The sequence below is a fragment of the Cyprinodon tularosa genome, unplaced genomic scaffold (genome assembly GCF_016077235.1).
Source record: "Cyprinodon tularosa strain WSP-4 unplaced genomic scaffold, ASM1607723v1 ctg12, whole genome shotgun sequence".
NCBI lineage: Eukaryota > Metazoa > Chordata > Actinopteri > Cyprinodontiformes > Cyprinodontidae > Cyprinodon > Cyprinodon tularosa.
This window is the reverse complement of record NW_024038003.1, coordinates 3,348,952-3,376,000: the sequence shown is the minus strand read 5'-3', so window position 1 is coordinate 3,376,000 and position 27,049 is coordinate 3,348,952. Positions and strand designations below refer to the sequence as shown.

Sequence of the window (27,049 nt, the reverse complement as noted above, 5' to 3'; positions counted from 1 at the left end):
TGGTTGATCTCCCACAGTACACTCCCCAGTCCCGCCCGCTTCTCAGCAAATCAGCCAATCAGAACAGGAGCTTTCAGAAGTGAAGGCTCAGCTACGAAGTGCAGAGGAGCAAAACGCTGAACTGGAGGAACAGCTAAAGAACGCTAATACCACAGTTGAACAGTACCGATCTGTAGTTCAAACACTGGAGGACAGTTTAAAGAAAGAAAAGGAGGTAAAGGGATCAATGCTGCCATTTTGGCTGAACGTAAAAGCGCAAACACACCCAATGCTTATCGTTTCTCTCCTTGCTGTAGTCACGCTCTCCTCTGGAGATCCGACTGAAGACTTCGGAGGAGGCACAGAAGCAGCTGGAGAGTAAGATTTTAGAGGTGGAGAAAATGAAGCAGCAGGTGCTGGAGGAGAAGAGGCAGGCTGTGGAGGCGGTGGAGAAACAAGTAAGGAAGTTACAGTCCAAAAAAAATTTAGTTGCATTTATTAGCTGACCTTGTTTTGTATTTTCTCCAAGTTATGTTGAATAGCTGTTTTTAATGAGTTGTGAATAATTCTAAGATCTGATTTGTCTGTTGAGGTGTGCGAGCTGCAGCGCAGTCTGAAGGCCAGTCAGGCAGAGCAGCAGGAGGCCCTGGAGAGAGCTGCTGCCGCACTCACTCAGGAACAGAAAGCCACACAGGACAGCCTGTTACAGGTCCATTTGCTAACAACCCCCACTGGTTTAAATCCCACACTCTGTGATCCATCTGGTAATCAGGACTTTGCAGCAGACTTCTAAAACTTTGTTTTTTCCTCAGACAAAGGTAGCTGGAGAGGCACAGGCAAAGTATGAGCGAGAGCTGATGCTTCATGCTGCTGATGTGGAGGCTCTGCAGCAGCTGAAGAAAATATCCCACAAAGAAGCAATACGCAAGGGGGAGATGGAAGAAGAACTGAAGAAAACTACTTCTCTCCTTCAGGAGAAAACTGCAGCCTGGAGTGCAACAGAGAAACGACTAAAGGTAGAGGGACCATACGCCAACCTCATCGTTGATGATCTGTTATTACCGTATTTTCACGACCATAAGGCGCACCGGACTATAGGGCGCATTTTTTATATACAGGTACATGTCCTCTCAGGTGGATTTTCCCACTTAAAAACATATTAAAACTACTTTATTCCCACTGATCACAGCAAATAAAGCTGCAAGGTGTATTTATTACAAAGTATTATTCAAACCTGGGAACCGGCCGTGAGAGACACATCGCTGATGACACAGGGCTGTGATTACTCCTCTGATACAGTTTATTGACGCATAAATTAACTTAAAACATAGGCAGGATAATAATCTGGATGAACTGACTGCAATGATTAAATTTTCAGCTGGACTTTCTCACTTAAAAAGATTTAGATTATTTAGATGAAAAAACACCTGCGGAGGTGAGCCCGGATGCGCCGCGGCCCAGAGGCTGCTGTTGAATTAAGTTTTCAGGTAGAAAAATAGAGCTGGAGCAAAACTGAGTATGATTGTGCTTTATTCAAGTATTTATTACAGAGTATTAATCAAACCCCTCAAAGTCATCATCCTCTGTTTCTGAATTAAACAGCTGCGCTAAATCCGACATGCCAGTTTCCCCTTCTTCTTCGCTGTCAGAGTCACTTTCCGTGCCGGGCGGCTCCTTGGAAATGATGCCGGCTTTTGCGAAAGCTTGAACAACAGAGCCAGCAGACACGTTAGTCCAAGCATCAACAATCCATCCGCAAACGGTGGCGTAACTTGCCAGGCGCTGCGTTCCACTTATCCTGAAACTGTGGTCTCTGTCGGCCATCCATCGCTCCCACGCCGCTCGCAGCCTTACTTTGAACGGCCGCTTCACACCGATGTCGAGCGATTGAAGTTCCTTTGTCAGACCCCCCGGATAACGGCGAGCACAGCGTTCATTTTATTCACCTTTTTTTTCACATCGGCTGTGAGATGGGCACGCAGCGATGGTGATGCGTGGAAAAAACCACCTGGTCTCCTCACATAGGCTACTCCTGCCTCAGCCACGCTTTCATCATCTCCTCATCCATCCAGCCTTTTCCATTTGCGTTAATATCATATGTCATCAGAGCGCTGTGTCTGTCTCGCTGTCAGCTCCCAGATCAGCTTCTCTGATTGGTTGATGCGGCGCGTCCAGCAGCAAAACTTCAATTTTTCCATCTCGAGCAGCAGCAGCGCGTTGGCAGATGCTTAAACGCTCCTGCTGCTCAAAACGCGCTGCAGGACCTTTTGCTGCACCTATACGCGCGTCAACCATTTACTTTGCATGTAAACTCGCTGCTTCTGCTGCACCTGCTGGGTCCGGTTCACACCGATGTCGAGCGGTTGAACAGCGAGCACAGGGTTAATTTGTTTCCCCATGTTTTTCACATCAGCTGTGAGATGGGCACGCATGGAGTTACATATTAACAGCGATGGTGATGAGTGGAAAAAAAACAGCTGGTCTCCTTACATTCAGCCACTCTTTCATCATCTCCTCAATGAGGTGGTCTCAAAAGTCGCAGTTACAACACACATAAGGCGCACCGCACCATAGGGCGCACTGCACATTTTGAGGGAAAAAAAAGACGTTTAAGTGCGCCTTATAGTCGTGAAAATACGGTATACTTAAATATGCATATTTCACGGTTCAATCTTTTGCAGGAAGAGCTGTCCAGCCTGAAGTCTCGCCTTGAGGAACTTGGAAAACAGAATGCTCTCCTGCACCAACAGATGGATGAAATGGCCAGCAGGGGTCGCCAGCTGCAGCAACAGCAGCAGCTGGATCTGTCATTTAGTGAGGATGGAAAAACCATTGAGCAGATACTCGAGATACTCAGGTAGGACCCCCGCTACACCTGGACCCACTGTTGGTCTGCTTTAATACAAGCAAGGGGAAAATGTATGGACATTTTAACCAAAAATAACTTTTTATAGATGTTATAACCTTTTAGTACAGTTACAGTCTAGCAGGCATGTGTTTTTGAATATAGATTTTTTTTGTATTTTTGTTTTGTCTTGCGTAAAGCCTTTTTTTGGAAAAAATCATCCATACTCATTAGGTCCCAGATGCCAATACACTTGAAAAGAAGGAGAATGTTTTCTTCTCTGTATTTAAGTGTGTCTAAGAAAGTTTTAGTAATTTATGACCATTTTTTAACCTAACTTGTTATTTGCCATGTTGAAACTTGTGTGTTTCATTTACTTATTGATAATTTTGGTTTTTAAGTTTCTAGGAGGTGGTTTCATCGCTATGTTTGGCCTCAAAATTGTAATATTTCTTGGTTTTAATCTGTAGTTTCTTAACTCGATGTGTTTGGTTGCCCTATAAAGCACCAAGTGGGAGCAAAGAAGTTTGAGAACTCAAAAGAATTCACCTTTGCCATGAACTTTTTCTAAATACCTCTTTTAATTCATTTCATTTATTCAATTCATACCAGACCATCCCCTTCAATTGCAATGTAAACCCCCCCCCCCCCCCCCCCCCAAATTTAATGGTACTGCAGGATCAAAGACGAGCTTCAGATCCTGTTTTTCCTGGTTTCTTGAAAAAAATATTTTGCATTCAATTGTCCTGAGCTCATAAAACCAATCTAGCACTTAGATTTTCTTTTTGTGATAAAGAAGAAAATTTCATCAATAGCTCCTAAAGGAAGGTAGGACGTAGGCCTGCGCTGTTCTTGTTACAAAAAACGCATTGTGTTAAGAAGATTCTCAGGCTAGAAGCCGTTTGGTCTGTCTGTTGTATAAAAAGCAGGGCTTAACTGAGTTTTATTTTGCTTCAATAAATGCTTAGGAAGAGGTTGCTAATTTCATGCATTTCTTTTTTTTTTAAGGTTTGTACGCCGGGAGAAGGAAATTGCTGTTGCTCGGTACGAAGCATCTGAAGGAGAGACGCTACGCTACAAACAGCGAGTCGAGCACCAAGACCGAGAGTTGAAGGAGCTGCAGGAAGCTCTGAATGCTGAGAGGGAGAGGATGCAAGTATGAGACTGAATAAGCCTAACCCCCTTTATCATGATATCTTTCTTTTTTAACAATGTAAATATGTACGTTTTCATTAAAAGTAGAGGTGACTTACGTTAATAATCAGGGGCTTTTGAAACTGTTTCACAGGAGATTATGGCTGTAGATTATATCTGGTGTAACTCCCTGGTCTTTCTACCCCTTTCTCAGTTGACAAGCAAGACCCTGTGTGAGCAGCAGGAACAACTGAAGAAGATGGAGAGTATCAGCGCTCTGCAAGAGAACAACAGGATGCTGAAAATGGACAGAGACAAGCTGGAACTGGAACTTCAGCAGGTTCAGGCTAAAGTAAGAAAGAGTCTCCTTTTTTTCTATTACAATGACTAGAATAATGCAATGTTTCAGTAGTACTGAACGTTACTTTTTTAATTTAAGAGCATGAATGAAACTCGACATTGATCTTAATTACAGCTTATCCTAAAACACATATTTGCATTCAAGAATGAGGCACATCTGGGGAAGTGGTAGCCTAGTGGTTAGGGCATAGAGCTTAGAATCTATGAGTTAGAATCTATCTTCTGAGTTCGAGCCCCACTCCCACAGACTGCCACTCTGGCTCGCTGAGCAAGACCCTTAACCCCACACGGCTCCCTGGGTGCCCCACAATGGCAGCCCATTGATCCACAAGGGGATGGGTTAAATTAAGAGGTAAATTTCTCCAATGTGGGATCAATAAAGTTAAGTTATTATTAATTTGATTGCAGTTCAGATATTATAGTTTAAAATATTTTATAAATGTTTGATATGTTGCTAATCTCTTCATTCTAAGATTTACATATATTAACTGTATAATCACTCTACCAAATAGAAAATTTATTTAAAAAATAAGAGGTTTTCTAACCCTAAGATTAATTGTACGTTAGCAGAGAAATAAGAACACAAAATGATTTTACACAAATAAAAGAATGTATCTTTCCCATTACTGGTAGCTTCTAATAGTTATAAACTGGTTCTGTGATTGACATCCTTTAATTTTGCAGCAGTAGCTCTTCTTGTTTCTTCCGTTCCTTAGGAGGGTTTTCAACCATTCATGGTTCTTCATAGAAAGCAATACAGTTTTTAACATTTTCCCAGAACATAGTCTAGGGCAGAACAGACAGCATTATATTGACATTTGGGGGAAAAAAAAAAAAAACCTGAATCTTTTTTATTTAATTTTAGGACAAGAAAAAATTCATTTTTAAACACTAAATTTAGCTGGATTTTTTTGACTTATTGACATAAGACTTAAAGAAGAGGGAAGATATCTGGGATGAACTGTTTTATGCTTTATTAGGTTTCACCAATAGCCTTGTTTGAACTGGAAATTAACTGCAATAAAAATCTTGTCTGGTGTAAAATGCCTCAATAATCATACAACTCTGTCTCTCTGTTTCTGCAAGGTAACAAAGCTACAATCAGACATCGCCCCCCTGCACAACTCTCTGTCTGTCCTATCTGAGAAAAATGGCTCCCTGCAGGCTGATAAGAGGCTGCTGGAGGATGACCTCAAACGCTGGAAGGCTAAAGTTCAGGTAAGCAGAAGGATAAAGAATAGTTTACTTTTAGTATTTTTCCAACAGTGGTCAAGTTTTAAGTTGTTTTACTGTTGTTGTGCTATGATGCCAAAGGAGTGAATTGATTCCCCAGAACCAGAGTGACCTAAAGAATGTGTTGCTGTTTTACTATGGAAACATTTGAATGATCTTGGATTTTTTTTTTCTTCAATTAATTCTTACCTATTATTTCTTTAAAGGGTTAATTTGAATAGGAGTTTCCCTCTATTGATGAAATATGGCAGCACTGATGGGGTATAAACTCAAGTGGTTGAATATACCTTCAGTTGGCACACTAGTTTGGTCTAACCTTTACACAAATGTGCAAACATTTAAACGCTTAAGGCTGCTTGTATATATGCATTTTGTATTTATCCATCCAAAACATCTTCCTGCTTTATTATAATTTGGACTTTTTTTTTCATCATGCTGTTAAAAAACAAACTATAACTCTAGAAAATTTAAGTGTGTAAAGGTAGAGAATGAAACATTTTGGACCTCAAATATGTTTTAGTAACAGTTTCCCACTGCTTTGCAAAAAAAGGATCTATGAATTAAAATATGATTATTTTTCTGTTTACTTATAAACTGTTGCATGTTTTTTTCAGAACAGATGAAGCAGTGTGTTCTCTCCTCTTCTTTTGGTTTTCCACTTGAGTAAATTTCAGTCTTTGTGTCTCCGCAGCACCTGCTTAGCCAACAGAAAGAGGGAGACGCCGAGGAGAAGCAGAAGATGATGGCTGAAAAGGAGGCCCAGCAGAAACGCATAGCCCAGCTAGTGGAGGAGACGGCAAAGCTGAAGACCGAGCTGGTCAGGTACACGGCATTTTACTACCAAGCTTTGTGGGACAACATTCACAATGCAGCAAGGGACGGAGAGACCAGTGATTCATTTGCTCCTCCGTTCTGTTGTGTCCATTAGATCCAACGCCAGCGGTAATTCAGCTCAGTCCCAACTTCAAGGTCTCAAGGACTCTGTGGTCCGCTTGACATCGGAAAAAGACTCTCTCAAGAAAGACCTGGAAACTAAAAATAACGACATTCTGGAGAAGAACAGGACCATCAATCAGGTGAAGAAGATCGGACGCCGCTACAAGACTCAGTACGAGGAGCTCAAAGCCCAACATGACAAGGTATGACTTTCGACATAAAAACAGCACCTTTGCTTCTTTATTACCTATAAATGGTCAAACAAGCATTAACTCAGGGAAGCAAGTGTCTTTAAAGCTGTGTACACTTATTATAATTTGATTCATGCTCAAATATAAATTGTATTTGTGATATAAGCATAGATCCTGACAGACCTGGTCTCATAAAAAAATTAAGTGCAGAAAGTAATAATTTGTTTTGGTTCTAGATGATCAGTGAATCCTCTGGAAATGAGGAGCAGAAGAAGATCCAAGAGGAACTAAAAACTGTAAAGGAGGAAGCTCAGAAACACCAGCAGGAGGTGAGCTCAGATGAACATTGAACTGTTTGAGTTTGTTTAAAAGACAGCAGAATTTGAACATGGAAAGTTTACAGCTGATGTTTAATTAAAAACTAAAACAGAATATCTTCTTTTGTATTTTACTAAGAAAGTCAAATATAGATTGAAAAGTGAACTGAACCCTGAACATGTGCTTTTTCCAGATGCAGTAAACAGAAATACTGTTATCTGTAAGCAATATTATTAAATTAAATAGTATAGTTATGATGAATTCAGTTCCAACAAATGCATCTATATGGCAGTTCTCAGTTAGGCAGTTCTACAATTAGTTTAGATCAGTATAATTCATTGAAGTATAATCCAAGCCTGTAGTCGGGATCAGAAATAAATTAGTCTCGATCAAAGAGAAGTAAGATATGTTTCCTGTTGACTGGATCTCCATTTGATTTAACTGCTAAGGCTGTAAGATTCTCCGCAAGAAGCCAGAAGTATGTTCTTTTTCTTTTGGCTTGTTCTCGACACAGTTTCTGAGATTATTTTTCATGCAGTGTTTCTGAGAATAATAGTCAGGATTTTAATGGGCTTTGTTAGGAAGGCAAAGCAGAGACGACTTTCTCTTTTTTGGGGTCAAGCAGTAATCCGTACCATGATCTGTTTTGTAGTAGATAGTTTGAAGATCGGCTGACAAAGACTGTGAGAAAATAAGGACACCTGTATGATGCATCTTCTAAGTAACATAAAGCGTTTTGCTCTCTTCAATAATCCGATATATTCCTCCGATATATATATATATATATATTTTTTTTTTTTTTCTCAGCTATGATCTAAGCTATGGTTAATTGACTTCCTGACTTGAGCAGCTAAACTTCTGATGAAGTGTGAATACTCAGTGACCATACTCTTTCTGAGTAGTATCCTAATCTCTGTTGATTTAAATTTAGCAAAAGGTTTAGATCACACGAGGAAAGATTTGTGAGAATCGAGTTTATTTATGGCCCTAAAAGTGAATGTAATTTAACATCTCTGTCCGGAAGTATGACTAACAGACAAAGACGTTTGATATTAAGGTTGAATGATTTAGATGTTTATTTGCTGTTGCCACAAGCATGTAGATGTTTCACTCCAGGGTTTCAGTTTTTTCATGACCTAGAAAGTTGGTCACAGAACTTTACTGTTATTGTTGTGTGAAATGTTCTTCTAGTTTCATTCATAGATCTTCCCTTCTGTGTAACAGCAAACCCACATAAAGTGTATCACTGTTACCCAAATGGCTAGAGTGAGAAAGTCAGTGTCTTAATGTAAAGATTATACTGCACATGCAATTGATTACACAGCCATATTTTAATACTTACATTTGTTTCATGTTGAATTTTTTGTAATGAAATTATTTAAAACACCAGTAATTATATATATTTTTACTACCAGGCTCAAAAATCCCAGCAGGAGTTGGAGGCAGCTCAGAAGGAAAATCAGCAGACCAAGGAAAAGCTCCAGGAGCTCCAAACCAAGCTGACACAGAACCAGAACCAGCTGACACAGGTATCTCACACTGACACAGCAAACTTTACTGCAGTAGTTACATAGCACAGTTTAAATAAATAAAGCAGTAAGTTTTAAATGAATAAAGCTATAACATAAAATCATACATTAAGAGGGAAGGAACTCATCAGGGAGTTTTTGATATGTCTGTTACAGACTGATGGAAATGCAAGCATAACTCACTATGTTTATATGCACAAAATTTCAGGATTGGATTAAAAAACAAAAAGTACTGAGATTGTATTTTTTTCAAAGGACATAAGTATCCATCTATCTTCCGCTTAACTGTTGTCAAGGGGGTAGCAGATTCAGTAGGGAGACCCAGATGTCCCTCTCCCCAGCCACTTTGGCCATCTCCTACAGGGGAATTCCAAGGCTTTCCCAGGCCAGCAGAGAAACATATTGCCTTCAGCATGTCCTTGGTCTCCTGCCTGGAACCCTCGCCAGGGAGGCGTCCAGGAGGCATCCTTGCCAGATGCCCGAACCACCTCAACAGGCTCCTCCATCCAACAATTCTCCCTGGATGACTGAGCACCTCACCCTATTTCTAATGGAGAGCCCAGACAAATTACAGTTCAGCCCTCGACTGCCACCCATCACACAATGCACGCGACCACTTTGGCCCCTCCGATAGGTGGTGAGATCATTGAAAGGGCATCCCATGTTTTCCTCTTCAGACTGTGCCTGGTCCCATGAGTAAAAGCGTGGCCACCAGGTGCTCGCCAGCGTGGCCCACTTCTAGGCCTGGCTCCAGCTTGGGGCCCCAGTCACCCGCGTCTGGGTGAGGGAACACTACATCTCATCATAAGAGGTCCTTCAGCTGCATTTTGTCTGGTCCCTCACCTAGGACCTGTCTGCCTTGTGTGGCCCTACAATGGGCACAAAGCCCCTGACAGGATCATTGGGACACTCACACCCCTCCACCACGATAAGGATGCAGCCCAGAAAAGGGAGGAGGAATCATAATAAAATAGTCAATAGGACTAAAAGTGTGTCATGTAAATATGCTGACCGGGAATATTCTGATTACTGCTAGCCAAAGCAATCCGCTTTAAAAGGCAGAAATGCAGTATATTGAAGGTTTGTTTCATTCAAAATAACTTGATCTGGACAAGTGTTTTCATGTAAGCAGATCGGATTGTCACCAGGCATAAACCATCCCTCATTAGTCGGACTACAACTTCAGTCCAATCCTGACATGTTTACACAACACATTTTTAGTCTGATCGGCTGTTTTCCTCATAACTAATATCCATATAAATGTAGCTATTGATGTGCATGTTTGTCCTCGCATGTTGGGTTTGTGTGATGGAAACGTGGTGTTAAACAGTTAATTTTGGTTGCCTTTCCAGGTGCAATCCCAGCTGTCTCAGATCCAGACCCAGCAGCAGCAGAATCAGAAAGAACTTGAGCAAGCCAAGAACCAAAGCCAGCAGGTAGGATTACAGCTTTTTGGAGGACTTTACTCAATTAATTATATTGATGTTAACAATGAAGCAGCACAATCTTTTTACCTGTCTATAGCTGCAGATGAAGTTGAAAAGCGTCCAGGCCCTGGCCCAGGCCCGTCAGAACCAGATGCAGCAGATGCAGAGCGATCTGCAGCAGGCTAAAGATGCCCTTCAACAGAACCTTGCCAAACAGAAGGAGCTCCAGCAGACAGACGAGGCGACCCAACAGAGCCACAATCAGGAGGTTAACGATGTCAAGACTTCGTTGAGTCAAGCTGAAAACAAGGTGAGGAAGAAATTTCTAAAGCTTTAAAAAACAAACATGTCAATAACTTTGTTCCTGAAATTGTTTTATTTAAGGAGCATATTATGTTTGTCATTTACCAGGTGACTGAGCTTCAAGCCCAACTGGACAGCCTGCAGAAGGTAAGGATCTAAAAAAAATGTTATTCTGCTGTGTCTGTGTTATGCCCTATAGTATTAAAATATGTTTGCAATGCAGACCTTTCAAAGCTAAAAAAAATCTACAGAAATGGTGCCTGTTTCTTCACAAATATCTTTTTTTGTGTGTGTTTGTGTATTTCAGACAGTTTCTGAGCGTGACGCAGAGATAAAGCATCTGCAGGAGCAGCTAACTAAAGCTAAGCAAGCGCATAGTGCTACACGAGCAGCACAGGCCAACCAGAGCTCCCAGTCTACCCAGGCCAGTGACTCTACAGCTGCCAGTGAAGTCACCCAGACTCTACAAGAGGAGCTGACCAAACTCAGACAGGAGGTACTCATTTGAAGTCTCCAATCTTATCACTGATTTGTGACTTATATGTTGTTTTTCTAATCTTTGAAATGATTGAATCTGTTTCCCTGCAGCTGTCTGACTGTAAGAACAAAGAAGAGCAGCTGAAACAGGAGATGGCTGAAAAAGAGGAGAAGAGGAAAAAGGTCATCCTTGCAGCCAAGCTTAAAATCAACCAAGTAAACAGTAAGTTGGATCAACTACATTTGGGTCTGATGTTTTTTTTTTTAATTAGTTGTCAGAGTTAAACCTCTCATTTGGACCTTTACCTGTAGGTGCCAAAGAGCAGCTCAGTCAGGAGGTTGAAGAACTGAAACAGAACAAAGAGGAGCTGGAGGTCAGGATGAGCGCCCTGAAGTCTCAGTATGAAGGAAGACTTCTTCGACTGGAAAAAGAACTGAGAGAGACCCAGGCTCTCGCTGAAGGCAGGGAAGAAGCTCAGGACCAGACTGGAGTCAAGGTACATTATGGACTTCTTCACATAATTACTAAAAACAATCCAAAGGTGGAAAAAGTAGATAAAACAAATAAAAGCGCATTTACACTAAATATATGCGACTAAAGTACATTTGAATATGGTTGTGCCATAATGTTTCTAAAGGGATCTAATTATCTTAATTGCAGTTGTAATTGATGCAACTGTCATTTCTATACTCTTTATCACGGACTCATTTTTTCAATTGCCACTTTAGATTTAGTTTTAATTGTAAATTTACAATAAAATAAAACTAGTTCAATGGTGCATTTTTTTCTTACTGTTTACTTGATTTTAGGATTGCATAAATGTAAACAAATCCTAACAAAAATTGGGTTCAGTACTCGTACATTAGAAGGCTGTTTGGCTGAAGTACCTGTCTGCTGACATATTTTTAATATAATATACTTGTATTCATAATGCAGTCTAAGTTAGACTTGGCTAGAGGCTAATAGAGGCAGACACAAAACACATCGGCCAAAAAGGTCACAGAGGGAAAAATAGAAAAAAGGGATCTATTGCAACCTACATCCTCACTGCAACATTTTCCATCATATGTTTTTTTGTTGTCATATCCTACAACTCTATCTGTATTTTCTTATTTCAATTCCAAAAAGGGAGAGCAGCCTAGATCCTCAGACCAGAGACAAATTTCTTTGAAGAGTCCTGCTCAGGAGAGGGGCAGGTAAGACTTGAATCAATCAAGATAAAAGTTCAAACAAACTGAGAAAATTGTTATGATGGTATTTGGATAATGTTCATTTTTATTATTTCTAGCCTGATTGCCTCTGAGCCTCGAACTGCAAACATCCGGCCCACTCCAAGTACTCCGTCGCCCAGTAACAAGCCCAGTCCATCCACCGGCAGCAAAGCCACTCCCCGAGCCAGCATCAGGCCTATGGTTACTCCCGCAGCTGTCTCCATGCCAACACCCACAGCTACAGTGATGCCAACTACACAGACCGAGAATCAAGAGGGTAAAAAGAGAGACGCTTTTAAAATACAGAAGTATAATGAAATGCTCTGATCTAACATTTCAAGTGTGTTGTTCTTTGCAGCACTCATCAGTACAGCAGCTTCTGTTCACTCTACCACCTCTGCTCTCATGAACGCTCCCACCACAGCCTTCGTTCAGCCCACCCAGCAGCAGGCAGCCAGTCAGGATGCAGGCTCCAGCATGGAGCCAGAGCGGCCAACCACATCTTCCTCCTCCCCCTGTTTGCCTGCAACAGGTGAGGAGCGCTTTCCATCAGACCTGCAATTAACCCTAAAAATTAACACTCAAAACTGGAAACCTGGTTATAGTGTTTAAAGTGTCTGTTTGCTGCGGCTAACAATCAGGTTCAAAGCGAAGCAGAGAACATGAGGAGGAAGAGGAGAGTCAACCTGAGAGTTCACAAACGACTCCAACCACCAAGAAACTACGGCTGAAGCCAACAATCACTCTGCGGGTAAAATATAACACCCTGACACCCAACTAAAACACTCTACACGTGTTTTTGTGCCTTTAGTTTGTTATTATATAGTAGTAACTATTTTTTACCTCTTTATTATACTATTAAACTGATGTATTTGAGATTTGAATTGTGTAGATTGAAAATTTAAAATAACTTATTTAATTGTTGAGGAAAATGTATATGTTTAGTATCTATTTAGAGGTTTGTAGAGACTGAGTTTGATTCCTAAATAAAGATGATAGAAGCAGAGTAGGCTTTAGTTGTAGTAGTTCATTCACCCTACAAACAGATCCCATAAAGATGTCAAGTAATATTACCTGCTTGTTTAGGCCTCTCGTTCTGCAGCTTTGCTGGAGAGAAAAAAGCTATTTTGCAGAATCTCTTCTAAAAGATGAAGTATTGAAGAGAGATGTAATTTCCCTTGTTACAGATGGAAGGCGACGAAGAGGTGGAAGGAGAGCTGAGGCATGTGGAAGAGCAGCAGGCTTCACCTGATGACAGTCAGGTCTGAAATTAGGGAGAAATGAATGAATGTCAGACCTGCAAATGTATGTCTTCAACAACTTGTAATGCTTTTATGTTTGGCTTTTAGGAGCTCCCAGAAGAAGGTTTCCATGGGTTAGCTGAAGACATGGAGGACGATGAAGGCGTCTCTCAGTCCGTCCCCTCTGACCAGGGCTCCCAGAGCTCGGCTTTAATAAGAGACGTTATCGTGATCGACACAGATAGCGAGAGCCGGGAGAGCAAAGAGGGAGACCAGAGGGTGGAGGAAGAAGACGAGGAAGAAGAAGAAGAAGAGGAGGAAGAGGAAGATGCAGCTGGAGAGAAGGTCTAACAAATAATTAAATGTTTGTGAATGAAAGGGATATAAATATATATATGTTAGCATTGAGATGACCAGAGAACTTGCGGGTTTCTTCCGTTTTTCTGTTTTAGGAAGAAGACATTGATGACGAGGATGCTGCTGACGGTGGGATGAGGGGTGGAGAGGAACATAATGAGGACAGTCAGGAAGCTGAAGAGGGGAGAGAGGAGGGAGTTCCATCAGAGGTTACCAACACGGAGGAGAATGTGAGCGCCTCCTCCAGCTCCCAACGTCCATCTGACCCCTCTCAAAGCGGTGAGCTACAACTCCTGAGACACATTGCCTCGATCACTTTGGCTACATTCACTCTGCAGGCCTTGTTGCTTAATTCAGATTTTTCTTTTTTTTGTGAAATCCGATTTTTTTTTTGCGTTCCAGTTCCATTTCCAAATATATGCAACTTGTATGTGATCTCCTGTGTGAACTGCAGTCATACAACGCAAGTGTCCTGCATTCGCAGTATAGGACGCAATGACATAACAGACCAGCGTGCTCTGTGTTTACGCAAGTAAACATGGATGGTAGTGTCGGAGCGCATCTTGCGATCTTTCATAACCATAAAAACACAATCTTTTCAAGATGGTTAAACATAAATACGTCGTCCTTCATGGTTGTTGTTTTTCTTGCCGCTTCTTCATTGCAAGACCCAGAATAGTGACCTCTGTCGGGTGTTAATGGCCTTTAGGTCAGATGAATGCGACCTGGTCGTTCAGACACAGGTCGCATTTGAAAAGATCAGATTCGTATCAGATTCAGGACCGCATAACCAAGTGGCCTGGGTCCTATTGGAAAAAATCGGATCTGTGTTGTTCAGACTGAAATGAAAAGATCAGATCCAGGTCGCATATGGGCCAAAAAATCGGATTTGGGTCACTTCAGGCTGCAGTGTGAACGTAGCCTAAGACATCTGCATACTAAATAAGTCTCTTCTAGGTACCGGCGTTGGAACGGATCCTGGAGCTGCTAAAGACCCCCCGCACTTCCCTCCGGCCTGCTCCTCTGCACAGTCGCCTTCCTCATCCTCCCTAACCATTCGGCTGCCCCAGGCACGCAGACCTCCACACGCACTGCCACCTCGCCTCTATATCCAAGCTCCTGCTCCTGAACTGGGACCCCCGCATACACAAGTAAAAAAAAAAGTTATTACACATTAAACACTGTTTGTTCTTGAAGTGTTTACTGTCTGTCATGTTATGCTTATTTTGAAAACAACTAACTGAAATAGAGAAAACCTCCTCTGTTTCACATCATCCTCTCACAACTAAATAATTTCCAGTTTGATATAAACCATGCAGGCGGCGGCCTTATTTGACAAAAAATATACAGAAGAGCAGTTTTGTCTAAATTCTGTTGCATATGATTGAAAAATGTCAAAAATATTACTGCTACAGTTGTTACTAAAACTGAATGCTTCATTTAGTGTCTTTCTACTATAAAACTTGGAGTTAGCTAAGACACTTAGATTAAACTCCTGTGAGATATATTGTGTGCATGTACCATCCTGTAGAAATTATGTGTGTTTTTTTCTCTTTAGAGACAGACTTCTCAGCTGCGTAGACCATCATCTGGTCGCGGACCTCAACTGACCCCTGGATTGGCCTCTATGGTAAGAAAGTGAAAGTGTGTTTTGCTTTACTACCACATCCAGCTTATTTTGAATTCAAACAGGGAAAAAATACATTTGTTACATTTAGAAATAAGTTACTATTTAATCTAGAAGCCTTCTTGATTAAAGATAATCTGCTGGGCAATTCCTATATTTAATGAGCTAAGCCAAGCTACTACAGATGTTTATTTCATTTTATTTAAAAATTCCTACTTGGCGTCTCAAATCAGGTGACACAGAAGCTACTTTTACATGCGGAAAATTTCCCTGATCCGATCTAACCATGGGTTGATGGAGAATTTTCAAAATATGTTTGCATGGACATGAAACAAAATGATCCCATTATGACGTGTATAAACATGTAGCAAACGTTCGATCAGACTAAATAATTTATGCAAATGCATCGCACACCTGCACAGTGGAGTTTATTTTACTCCAACGGTCTGAATGGGTGTGTATATGGATTGCAATTGGAAAAACGTCCTCTCTCTTCCAGAGTGAAATCTCTTTCGATCGGACTGAATCGAATAAGGATCTTCAGTTGGACATGTTTACATGAAACAGTGATTTGATTGGATCAAGCCTTCAATGCCATTGTCGGGGTCCATGTAAACGTAGCTACAGATGCACCTGTACTTACACACTATCCACAGCGTTCAAGTTTCCCTTGACCTGCTGGTTGCTTGGAGCAGCTCCAATCACAGGAATCCAGCCTACTTTCTGAATAACTGGACCATAATTATTAAACTTCTTTCAGAATCAGACTTTGATGCTTCAGAGCATCCCTCATCATAATAAACATGTACTCAGGGGTAAAAGTAATGGAAATTATTGCCGTTTCTGCGTACCACTTCTAAATCATTTAAGGATATTCAATACTGAAATGTTGCATCTTACTTCTAGCGATACATGTACTTTACAAAAACAGATTTGGCTCAGGCCACTGGGATTAGATTGATCTAAAGAAACGTTGACCTTAATGGAGAGTCGGAATAGGCTTTGTGTGAATATGAGGGTGCTGTTCTTCTCATTAAATGATATACAGATGCTACTGATCAGTTTAAGGAACAATTTTTTTCAAGCCCATAAGCTACTTGTATTAAAGATTGGGTTTGTTTATTTCTACAGCCATTCTTTGATGACGACGACAGAATGGTTCCCAGTACTCCCACTCTGGTTGTCCCACACCGTACTGATGGTTTTGCTGAGGCTATACAGTAAGATTCATAAACATTTCCTCCTTTTTATAAATGGATTACTTAATGATTTGGAAACTGAAAAGATGAGTGAATGTTGATTTGCCTCTGGAAGCTCAAGCAGTCAAGCATGTGATCTCCCTCCAAACAACTGTGTGACTGTCTTCTCTGCCTTTACCCAACAGTTCGCCCCAGGTAGCGGGCCTGTCCACTAGATTCAGGTTTGGACCTCCAGAAGATTTGCTGCAACAGACACCATCTTCACATTCTGACCTGGGACAACTGGCTTCTCAAGGAGGTACAAACTGTACCCTCATAATGACCTTGTCAGCTGCTTTCTAATAATAGGTTCCTATTATACACCTGAAATCTACATCTCCTCTAAATATTCTGCATTTGCAGGTTTGGGTATGTATGAGTCTCCTCTTTTCCTGGCTGCTCACGATGAAGATGGAGGTGGGAGGAGTGTCCCCACTACACCTTTACAGTCGGCGGCACCAGGTCAGCCAACACCCACTGGACCATTTATTTCCCCCGCTTTATTTTTATATTTATCTTTTTTATTGCTTTCTAACTTTGTTGTTTGCTTCAGTGACCGTCTTTACAGAGAGCATGCCCTCTGACAGCAGTGACAACATGGCTTCCCAGTCAGTTCCCATGGTAACTGCATCAACAGGGATGGCAGCATCTGCAGATGATGGAGACGAGGTGTTCATGCAAGAAGGAGAAGGGTGATTATCTCAGTCGAGGATTTAAAAAAAAAAAATTTTTTTGTTAAAAGTATTACTGACCCTAACATATTCGGTTTTGAATTTTAAAATTCAAAAATTTTGAAATGAAAAATTATAATAATGACTCTAAGTCATTGATGGCAGAATTTATTTATCTTAAATTAGCTAATCTTATCCAGCCTCACACATATTTGACCAAGCTGCAGCTGCATGACTGAAGCTATTTGCAGATCAAACCTGAAGAACTAAATCACTCTGTTTAGTTAGTATTTCTCAAGCTGCATGTGTACAAAACTATCAACTACAAACTCCACTGTGCTCATGACAGAGATCTACACAGAGCAGTTAATTGTGTATTATTTTTAACCCCATGGATGCTTGAATGTAATATTATTACATCACAGTGATACGTCTTACGTGATGGTGTCTCCAACTCTTGTATGGTTATGTTTAGACCAAGTATTGAGATGTCCTTAGACAGCCAGACAGACGTGGAATCAACCGGACAGCAGAATGATGATGCTTCACTGCCATCTACGAGCCAAGACCCTGGTAATTCACTCTGTCACATCTCATATATGCAAAGCCTGTCTCATCAATGACCCAAGTAATGTGATATTTGGTTCATTTAGGCTGCAGGCCAGTTGTCGTATGCAATGTGTCCAGCTTTGTATAAAGCTTATGGTGTTTAACCTGGGTTTAAAGGGATTCCTATGTGCTTTTCACTGCAAATGCTTTCAAAATTTAATCAAAGACTAAAAAAGCACCCTGAGAGCACAGAAATTCACCAAGTAGCAAATTTTGTCCGATATTTTGTCTTACAACTATAGCTAAAACTGGCATATGATCTGTATCATTAGCAAATTCTAATGAATTGTTAATTTGGGTAACATTTCCCTTAAAATCCTTTCAGAAGTTTATAAATAAGGCATAGCATGTGTCTGCAGCCTCTGGTGTTTGTTCTGCACTCACCTACTTCATTCACTCTGCTTTGTTTGATCAGCAGATCGATACTTTATGCGAGGCATGGCTCAGCTTTCCTGTGTTTTTGTCTTCAGTATAATACTTCTGGACTTCAATGAGTGATGCTGAAGCTGTAAATAGTCAGTGCTGCCACCCTCTGGTTTATGGGGGAACTTCTTGTTCCGCCAAATAGTGTTAAAGAATCCTTTAAAAAAAATCCTGCATCCAGATTATGATGTGGATCATCACCATAATGTAATAGATTGTTCCTTGAACTAATTTAATTTCAATAAAATCCTTTCATAACTTTTCAAGTTATCCTGTACACAGACAGACAGATGAACCACCCAAAACCATGATTAAAATTATATCTTCCTTGGAGGAGATAATAAATGGCCCCCACCTGAAAACTCAGGTTGTTGCCACAAATATATAGAAAAGTTAATGTTTGTTTCTGTCAAGGGCATTTGAACTGATTTCAGTTACTTTTCTGTAAGGTTTAGAGAGACCGTACATGGATTTAAGCAAGAAATGTTTCCAAACTCTGGGAGATTTAGGTCTGAAATGGGAATACACCTTATATCCGTATATACAAGGTGTATCCTGTTTGGCTGATTTTTTGTTCCTTTTTCTTTTTTTTATTACCTTTTTCGAAGTATATCTGGCCCTATATTCTAATTATTATTGCTGATGTTTATTTTCATAATGGCATTGATGGGGCAAGCAGATCAAATGTGTTTATATTAGTTTCTATTGGCTGTGAGCCATAACAGCAGTATTGATCTTGGATCTCCATATGATGCATCCCTGGTTTAAAATGAGCATTTAATCTAAACAAAATAGACCCTGAATTGTAGTAATATTCACATATCGGAGAGGATCAGCTCGTCCTGCTTTTAATCTGATTAATTATCTGTAGAATAAACTAAAGATTGGATCGTGAAAAAACATGAACCATCATAATAACAGGTTAAACATGCAAAACGTTGGTCAGGAATTAATTTAAAATTATAGAAAAAATATTTTAAATTGCTGCTCTTTTCAGCATTGTTTTATATTGTATTTTAATGTGTTCACAAAGATTTCTGAATATCTGTGTAATTAGCTATAAATTTTACACATTTAAGAAATTTTTATGTGTGTACGACAGATTATTAGGGCCAGGCTAGAGATTTTTGATTTATTTATTTTTTTTTAGATACGGCAATAAAGTCATAACATTATGAGAATTTAGTAATAAAATTTAAAATTTTCGAGATAAAAGTCATCGTACCACAACCCGTTTCAGAAAGAAAGATTTGAGCTCCGACCAGCATATGATGGCCAACTAGCACCACCAAACAGTCCACTTTGACATCCTGCCCAATTTGATGCTGGTTTGCTAAAAGATCTCCTTATTTGTCAAAGAAATGCAAAAGTATAACTTCACATGATGCTCAAAATTCCTCATTTTAGCGAAGAAAGTGCTTCTTGTAAGAGTCATAAGATACAACTTTATTCTTGTAATATTATGACTTTGTTCTTGTAATGTATTACTTTATTCTTGTAAATTTATGAATTTATTCTTGTAAATTTCTGACTTTATTAGTGTAATGTTAGGACTTTATTCTCATCATTTTATGACTCTATTCTCAAATTGGAAAAAAATTAAACCCAAGCCTGGCCCTTGAACTCCATCATAGAAGTGTGCCTCGTATGCCCTCTATTTGATATTTCATCTTATAGTTTATCATACGGTAAGAGATTGTTGCTGATGCCAGAGACTCATTTGAAGACCACACCTTTTAAAAATAATGAATTTGCCTCCTTCAGCAGCAACTTAAATCAAAAGGCTTGTAGTTGATTTAAATAATTTTATGACCTTTTCTCATTCTCTGCTTCATGTTTGCAATGTTTTCAGTTTCCTGTCATTCTGTTAATTGTTCTTCTTAGTGAAAGTTGTTCTCCAAGTCCTGACTTTTCTGAAATTGTGTTTTGCTTCTTTAATCAGACACCAGCAGTGCTAGTCAACCTCGCTCAGTAACTAGCCAGCCTCTGATGAGCATCTTCTCTGGCAGAGGCAGAGGAGGAAGGTTCCTCAGTCGCAGAGGTAAGGAGAATCTTCTAAATAATCAAGTGAAAAAACTCCAGTGACTCGGAGTGAAATGATAAAGCAGTTTATTTATGTTCAGCAAGCAGCTTAGGATATGAACATGTTTAATCACAACAAAGATCCATTTAGTCTTGAGTTTAAATTCTCTCTTGTCAATGTTTTTAGGAACGTTTCCTCGAGGAGGACGAGGAGGAGGAGCAGGAAAAGGGGGTGTGGCTTAATGCTGTTACCAACTAAGCTGAAGTGATTTTCTCTATTAAGGACACGAAAAGCAACATGTTTGCCACAAACTGCATTTCAAAAAGTTTTAGTCAGTTATCACATTTTTACAGTAGACATAACAGCTTTAGTCCCTCCTTGATATGCTTGTCTGTAAAATCCAGTTTGAGTTGAATTTACCTTTGTTTTTTAGATTTTCTGGAAAAAGTCCTGCTATTTTGTTGTTTTTATTTGGATTTAAGAATAAAGTGGAAAAAAGTAGCAGCAATGAGATGTGATGCTTCACTCTTTATGCTTCATAGATGCATTTAAAACCCATATAGAAAGATGGAGCATGGTTCCGATTTATAACCATTTTTTACATCATCATCATCATCTAATGAATGTTGAAAATCAGTGAATTGCAGCTATTTCTGTTCAGCAAAAAGCATTTTCTGTGTGTCTTATTGGCGTTATCTTGAAACAGAAGGCTCCGTCTGCTGGAGACGTCTATGGACAGCCCAGCCAGAATCTGATGGAGTTGGCCTGCTGGGAAGGGTTCTGGCTCTGACCTGCAGAGCTGGTCCCCGTGACCAGAGGGCTCAGGATAGGGGGGGGTTGTGGTTTAGCCAGCGCTGGCAGGTCTCCTGAAATCTGGACTCTGAAATAGAGAGCTGTGGAGGCAACAAAAAGAGTTTACAGATGATTCTGAGTGAGGATAGAAATTTTGTCATTAGTTGAAAGTAAACTGGAGTAAACTTAACAGAATAGACGGGTAGCACATTCAAAATTCCTTTGTAAAAGGGACAAAAGTATTTAGTAATCAGATTATACTCAAATTACATACCAGCATTATGTTGTTAAACCTTTTATATTTGCTTGATTTAAGTTCAGTTATTTGTTTTCATCATGTAGTGAGGTCTCATTGGTTGGTTTGTAAATATAATAATACATTTTAAGGAACTTTAATTGTTTTTCCTTGCAAAGGATTATTTCCCCTTTTATTTCACATTACAAGCAAAAAGATGCAATTCTTTAATATCTTCCAAGTTTATTCTCACTTTATACTGACAAAGTTGGATGATGTTATAAAAAAAATCTAACACTTTAACATTTAATGGAGCAAGCTGCAGATTCACAGCTACTATAAGCTTAAAAAGACCAGTTGTCTGAACAATGTTTAGATGCTTTTATTTTAAACTACATTTAGGCTTATTTGCCAATAAACAAAAATGTAAGAGTCTAGATGTGCATATCTGATACAGAAGTATCCCATAAGAATCCCAGCTCTGACTGCAGTAGAAGTTAATTATACTGGTCGTTTACATAAAACCGTTATTTAAATAAGAAAGCTTTTAGGAAGCTTCTTTATGGTTTAGATCCAGATGAGATCCAGTACTTACGCCCAGCGAAGACAAAGTGTTGGTACTGGCTGGGGCTCTCAGGGATTGGTGCAGTCAGAGCAGAGGTGATCGGGGTGGGAAAGCCTGTCAGAGAAATCTTGATGTTGATCTCCCCACTCAGAAGAGCATCTCCTGTAAAAACAGCATCGTTTCTGAGAATTGGCTTATTTATTGCTCTTTTAAGTTTACAACTGAAAGGGATTCTTTTTAGGTCCTGTAATGCAATCCATGTTAAGTTAGGAGATGGAAAAGTGTACAATAGGAAGAAGGCTGAGCTGTTGAAAATATCTAAAGTTTTACTAACCAGCCTTTTGGGCAAGTTTTTTCTGTAAGGAGCTCCTTGGTTTGCCCCTGCAGGAAGCAGTGCTACCAGGAGGAAAGGTGAACTTCTGCATCATGTCTCCTAGAGGCCACTCAGAAGCAACAGTTATGGACAAAAAAACAGAAAAACAATTCTGCACCAGAGATGAGGTCTATAGACTTAAATCTTCAATAAGTGTCTGACTTTTCAAATGATTATGATCCTATTTATGGGCAGCTGGGGTAACATCACTATTATGCTCACCCGGCTTGAAGAAGAACACAGTCTCTGGTCCGTTTCTGGTGGCTGGCACCATCAGAGCCGCACTGATGGGTCCGGTCAGACCTGGAAACTCAGAGGTTAGAGGTTTGGGGTATCCAGGCTCCATAACCAGGTTCTCATCCAGACGCCAACATTGGTCTCCCTGGGGAGGAAAACAAGCGGCATATTAAACTCCTTCTAGAAAGAATGAACAGTGTACATAGCATTGACATTAGATCAAGTAAAATCAATAGAAGCATCATCATAGGTTAACATGTCTTGTACACATGAGACAAGGTCAGTATCCATGATGCTAAATAAATTTTTCCCTATTATCCTTTTTCGTTTCCATATTTCTCTGAGGGCCTCTCTGTACAGTGGGTTCTGAGGACACAATCCCCCAAATGGTGTCTGAGACAAGATTCTCATTTAAGTTACTGGATTCATGTCTGGTATCAACAAGGGATAAAATAGGGATTAAAAAAAAGGTGGGATATTCATTTTTTAAAATTTCCCTACCTTAATGATATAGGTGTTTCCATTGCAGCCAATCCGTGTGAAGACCGTGTCGATGGGAGATGGGACCCCCAGAGTCTCTGTGATGTTTTGGGGAGGACCAATAGAGCCTCTGATGGAGTCAACTGCCCAAAACAACTCACCTGCCAGACATTATATACACATTATACACTCGTTCCACATTTAGTCAAAGCAACCGATTAATAATCACTCAGTTCAGTTCAGTAGCTTTTATTGTCCCAGTATGGGCAATTTTTGTGCAGTAGTAGTACACCTTTCACACACATGTTCACATTTCACAAATCACAGATAAAAAATAAAAGAAGAAGCACAAGAAACATAAACATTTAAAAAGATAAAAGTAAGGTGGATAAAAGAGACAGAAATGTAAAAAATAATAAAAAGTAAATTATGTGCAAGTGAGAGCACATATCAGCACATAGCTGACCTTTAAATATCAGCACAGTCCCATTGCTGAGAGCTGTCAGACCATTGATAGGGGCCTCACTGCACAGGTTTGCGTCAGATGGGAGTCCTACACAAGAACATGTAATTAGATTAGCAGGAACTCATCAAAGACAGGCATTTATTAGACCGCTAACCCTACCTGTCCCAGTTCCCTCAGGCCCTCTCTGCCCGGCAGAGAGACCCAAAGCCTGGGCCAAATCCAGCAGGGTGCTGGGTCTAGTTTCAGCTGGACCTCCGGCTGGGAATAGAAAGGAAACCGTGTTCGTTTTTACTGCCATCCCTTATAGGATATTCCGCTTATTGAACAAAGCTAAAATGTAAACCATCAAATAAGTAAACTTTATTTGTAGAGCACTTTCCAGACATTAAACCATCAGAGGCACACAATAGAAAGGATCAAATGAAGTAAACTGACAGATAAATCATGAGAGAAAATCTTTTAGTTTTAAGGAGTGAGGAAATGGGAATTTACCTTGATTGGGACCAGATGGACTGAGGCTCCCTGGAGTCATCACAAGCTGGACATTCAGTTTCCCCTCTGCAGCTCCGTTTGTGGATGAGCCAACAGGAACACGGCCATCCGAATGTGGAGCAACATTACTGGGCTGGGAAAGATAACCTGCTGGGAAATGAGCCCCACCTAGAGAGGTAGACACTTGTCTAGGCAACAGGCCCCCTGGGATAATTTGTCCACCTGCAAAGCACAGGAAAAATGAAAATATCTTCCTGTTCTGATCCAACACTGAACAAATACAAGCAATGAAAGAAGTTTTGGTTTTGAATATTGAAAAGCGAGAAAATCCTAACTTTGATATAGATGGTTACCTTGAGCAGCAGGAAGAGCGGAGCCCATAGAGCCAGCTTGCAGTAGGTTGGTGGGGCCAAATCTACCTGAATCTGAACAGGCCCCAAACCCCGAGGTAATAAGCAAACACAGCATTGATTCATAGTTTTCTTTCCAGTTAAAATGTTATTAACTATCTCTAAAAAAAAAATCCCCTTATACCCTTTGTTCTTACTATAAAACAGCTTTATGTGATGTTAAAGGATCAATTCATTTAGACTTTTTAACATTGCTCTACCTGTGTACCATTCCTCACTCTCGCTGTTGGACCTTTGCCGTCCCTTGCCTGTGTTCCTTTTTCCTTTTAAAAATAAGAAGACAATGCACAAAAAAGGTGAAGGTGCTAGTTATTTATTAACTCTAACATAATTACAATATATTCAGAAAGCGTACTGATTATTTTGGTCTTAACATTTCTGCAAAAATGTGTTTATAATAAAAACATTTCCAGTTATCTGCTTTTGCTTTTGCTTCTCTCATTACTAACTTCTAAATATCTGATATATTCGGTTAGTCTGAGACTGATGTGGGAGGATAGTTGAATACTAATTGAATATCTAAATCCTAATGTTTTTATATAGAAATCTGCACACAAATGACTATTAGAGTCTTACTGACTCGGCCTAAAGCTTTGGGTTATATGAAAGGTTCTACTAACCGGAGTTAGTGGTCCTCTGAGACTGGGAGCTTCCATGACGTGGGATGCTCACAGTGGCATCTGTGGAGATAAAGGGCCTCTGTTAGTGACCAGTTTGTTTTTCTGTTAAGGAGTATAATTCCCAGCGAATATCAGTCCTACAGACACAAAAGCTTATAACGCTCCACAAAAGTGTTCACACCCCTTCACATTTGGTCAGTTTTTTTTTATTGAAATTTTACATTACGGTAGCTTTTTTTCTTGCAATTTTTCCACAAAAGCCAGATTTTTGCAGATTCTTCCACCTGAGTATTGGATCCCTGCATCTTCTCCAGAGATACTTCATGCACTACATCACTTGCTTTATGAGGAAGTTTGCCATGACAGAACTGGTAAAAAGTTAAAGGAGTATAAAGAAGAGCAAATTTCACTTTAAGGTGATTCTGACCGCAGTGCAGCTGGAAGTCCGGGCAGCAGGTGTTGTACTGGAGACACATAGGATCACACTCGCAGGGCATACCTCTCCTGTACGTCTCCCCACAGCGACCCTGACAGGATAGAGCTAACAGGATAGAGAGGTTATGGTTATTATAACTAATAAATCTGTGATTACTAATATGTAATAAGATAAAATCTGCAGAGACCAAACAAAAATGTTATTCTTTTTAAAAACAGTGTCATAAACAAATGTGAAAGAAAAGTTTTAAAGGCCTCTAGGATTATTCATTGAAGGTAATAAAGTTTAATATGGTCTCTAAAACAAAAGATTGAAACAATATTACTGTTAAAAATTTGAAAACCTTAAAATATACAAAAATTTGATTAAATATGTATTAAAAAAGTTACAACTAGCTTACATGGAATCTAAATTTGGAAACAGAAAATATTATATAATAGTGCTTAAATCCTTCATCGTCAGTAGAAAAGATTAAACATAATACAGATTGTAATAGTTTAGAAGTCTTAAATACCTAGGATATTGTAGTAATTATTAGATTAGCAGATAAGGCAGTCAGCAGAAAGTGGTAAAAAGTTTAGCACAAAGAAAAATTGTGATAGAAAATAAATGAACTGTGATGAGAAAGAAGGAGATAAATGTCTATGAAGCATCAGATTAATAAGCTGTTAGAATGTCCCACAGAAATAACAATAAATGCGGTTTGCTTCAAAGCAAGTCTTAAAGACTTTGAACATGATTGCATATTAAAAGAAGACCGCTAAGAAAAATTTACCCATAAACATCAATGGAATCTGTTAAGTTTTAAAACTAAAAAAAAATGTAAAAGAATGAAACAGACATGCAATTTAAAAAAAAAGTTACAGCTTTGAGGGGTTTTAGATTTAACCAGTCATGAAGTCAGATTCATGTTGTCTGATTCAGTCCTTTCCAGGATAAAATACATTTTATGACTTCTTCAATAAAACATGCTATGTATGCAGCCTGTGTTTTTACTGGTGGTGCAGATGGCCTGGAAGTCTGGGCAGCACTCCTTGTGCTGAATGCAGCTGAAGTCACAGGTACACTGCTGACCTCTGGTGAAAACCTCCCCACAGCGACCCACACAGCTGCCTGAAAGTAGAAGAGTTAGGAGTAATTGAACATTTAAGCAACCTGATATGAACCTCAAATGAAGTCTCAATATATTCTTCTAGACTGGGTTGAACATAAAAGGTTGGTTAACTCATATAAAAGCCAAACTTGTGTCATGCAAATGTTCAGTTCTTACCTGGTCCAGTAGCAGAAGCAGCAGCAGCAAGGCAAAGCAGCACAATTCCCAGGTTCTTCATCATCTTCTTCATCCAAGGTCTGGATTTTAACAGTCTGAACAATGAAACAGACAATGTGATGTTATGAGATGGAAAGCAACAGCAGAAAAGCAGTAAGCATCATTTACCTTCTTTATGTATCACCTCCTTCTGTCACAGAGTCAGACTGTTGGTCTTTTATACTTGAAAACCAGCATGACGTATGTTCACACCACCTCTAAAACAGGACACTTTTTATTAGGATCACAAACACACCCTCAGACTAATTAAATCTCACTAGGTGTTTTGAAACATCCTACACTACCACTAACTCTTCCCACACACATAATTATTCCCTCCTAGACTGCAAGCAGAAAGTATGATATCATAATGATACTTCATTTTGAATTTACATAAGAAATATTCTTTCAGGAACAGATTTTAAATTTCATATGAGCCCATTGATCTTTTTAAAATAGTTATTTTAGCAGTACAGATAAAAAACAGATATTCAGAAGCCC

The 27,049-nt window shown here is 39.7% G+C and overlaps 2 protein-coding genes across 2 annotated transcripts in view; one reads left to right on the top strand and one right to left on the bottom strand.

The window, feature by feature from the left end:
• Nucleotides 1–20,641, top strand: part of LOC119774129 (nucleoprotein TPR-like) — a 30,596-nt gene extending 9,955 nt beyond the window's left edge. The window contains exons 22-55 of the mRNA XM_038271497.1: nt 18–214; nt 297–437; nt 572–688; nt 792–995; nt 2,661–2,836; nt 3,833–3,980; nt 4,173–4,310; nt 5,405–5,536; nt 6,243–6,373; nt 6,480–6,690; nt 6,915–7,007; nt 8,412–8,525; nt 9,878–9,961; nt 10,050–10,262; nt 10,364–10,402; nt 10,563–10,751; nt 10,844–10,955; nt 11,045–11,229; nt 11,862–11,929; nt 12,022–12,221; nt 12,303–12,476; nt 12,586–12,695; nt 13,132–13,206; nt 13,294–13,530; nt 13,638–13,821; nt 14,500–14,693; nt 15,101–15,172; nt 16,301–16,389; nt 16,554–16,666; nt 16,771–16,869; nt 16,961–17,099; nt 17,554–17,651; nt 20,053–20,151; nt 20,320–20,641. Of these exons, the coding sequence (XP_038127425.1) occupies nt 18–214; nt 297–437; nt 572–688; nt 792–995; nt 2,661–2,836; nt 3,833–3,980; nt 4,173–4,310; nt 5,405–5,536; nt 6,243–6,373; nt 6,480–6,690; nt 6,915–7,007; nt 8,412–8,525; nt 9,878–9,961; nt 10,050–10,262; nt 10,364–10,402; nt 10,563–10,751; nt 10,844–10,955; nt 11,045–11,229; nt 11,862–11,929; nt 12,022–12,221; nt 12,303–12,476; nt 12,586–12,695; nt 13,132–13,206; nt 13,294–13,530; nt 13,638–13,821; nt 14,500–14,693; nt 15,101–15,172; nt 16,301–16,389; nt 16,554–16,666; nt 16,771–16,869; nt 16,961–17,099; nt 17,554–17,651; nt 20,053–20,151; nt 20,320–20,375 (4,631 nt within the window). The 3' untranslated portion in view covers nt 20,376–20,641. The remainder of the gene's footprint in view (nt 1–17; nt 215–296; nt 438–571; nt 689–791; nt 996–2,660; nt 2,837–3,832; nt 3,981–4,172; nt 4,311–5,404; nt 5,537–6,242; nt 6,374–6,479; nt 6,691–6,914; nt 7,008–8,411; nt 8,526–9,877; nt 9,962–10,049; nt 10,263–10,363; nt 10,403–10,562; nt 10,752–10,843; nt 10,956–11,044; nt 11,230–11,861; nt 11,930–12,021; nt 12,222–12,302; nt 12,477–12,585; nt 12,696–13,131; nt 13,207–13,293; nt 13,531–13,637; nt 13,822–14,499; nt 14,694–15,100; nt 15,173–16,300; nt 16,390–16,553; nt 16,667–16,770; nt 16,870–16,960; nt 17,100–17,553; nt 17,652–20,052; nt 20,152–20,319) is intronic.
• Nucleotides 20,642–20,737: 96 nt separating this feature from the next.
• On the bottom strand, nt 20,738–26,730 carry prg4a (proteoglycan 4a). Its single transcript, XM_038269555.1, has 15 exons — nt 26,678–26,730; nt 26,510–26,604; nt 26,236–26,352; nt 25,231–25,344; nt 24,804–24,863; nt 24,384–24,446; nt 24,127–24,198; nt 23,774–23,995; nt 23,441–23,539; nt 23,273–23,368; nt 22,837–22,976; nt 22,321–22,480; nt 22,060–22,158; nt 21,756–21,887; nt 20,738–21,026 (listed from the first exon to the last, which is right to left on the bottom strand). The coding sequence occupies exons 2-15, from the start codon at nt 26,580–26,582 to the stop codon at nt 20,863–20,865; spliced, it is 1,611 nt and encodes a 536-aa protein (XP_038125483.1). The 5' UTR covers nt 26,583–26,604; nt 26,678–26,730; the 3' UTR covers nt 20,738–20,862.
• Between the last annotated feature and the right edge of the window lie 319 nt (nt 26,731–27,049).

Excerpts from the sequence above, each read along its gene's own strand:
- prg4a (XM_038269555.1), bottom strand. The coding sequence starts at position 26,582 with ATGAAGAAGATGATGAAGAACCTGGGAATTGTGCTGCTTTGCCTTGCT. Across the intron at positions 25,345-26,235 it reads CCAGGCCATCTGCACCACCA|CTCTATCCTGTCAGGGTCGC; the intron begins GTAAAAACACAG and ends CTATCCTGTTAG. Across the intron at positions 22,481-22,836 it reads GAAACACCTATATCATTAAG|GGAGACCAATGTTGGCGTCT; the intron begins GTAGGGAAATTT and ends TTTCCTCCCCAG.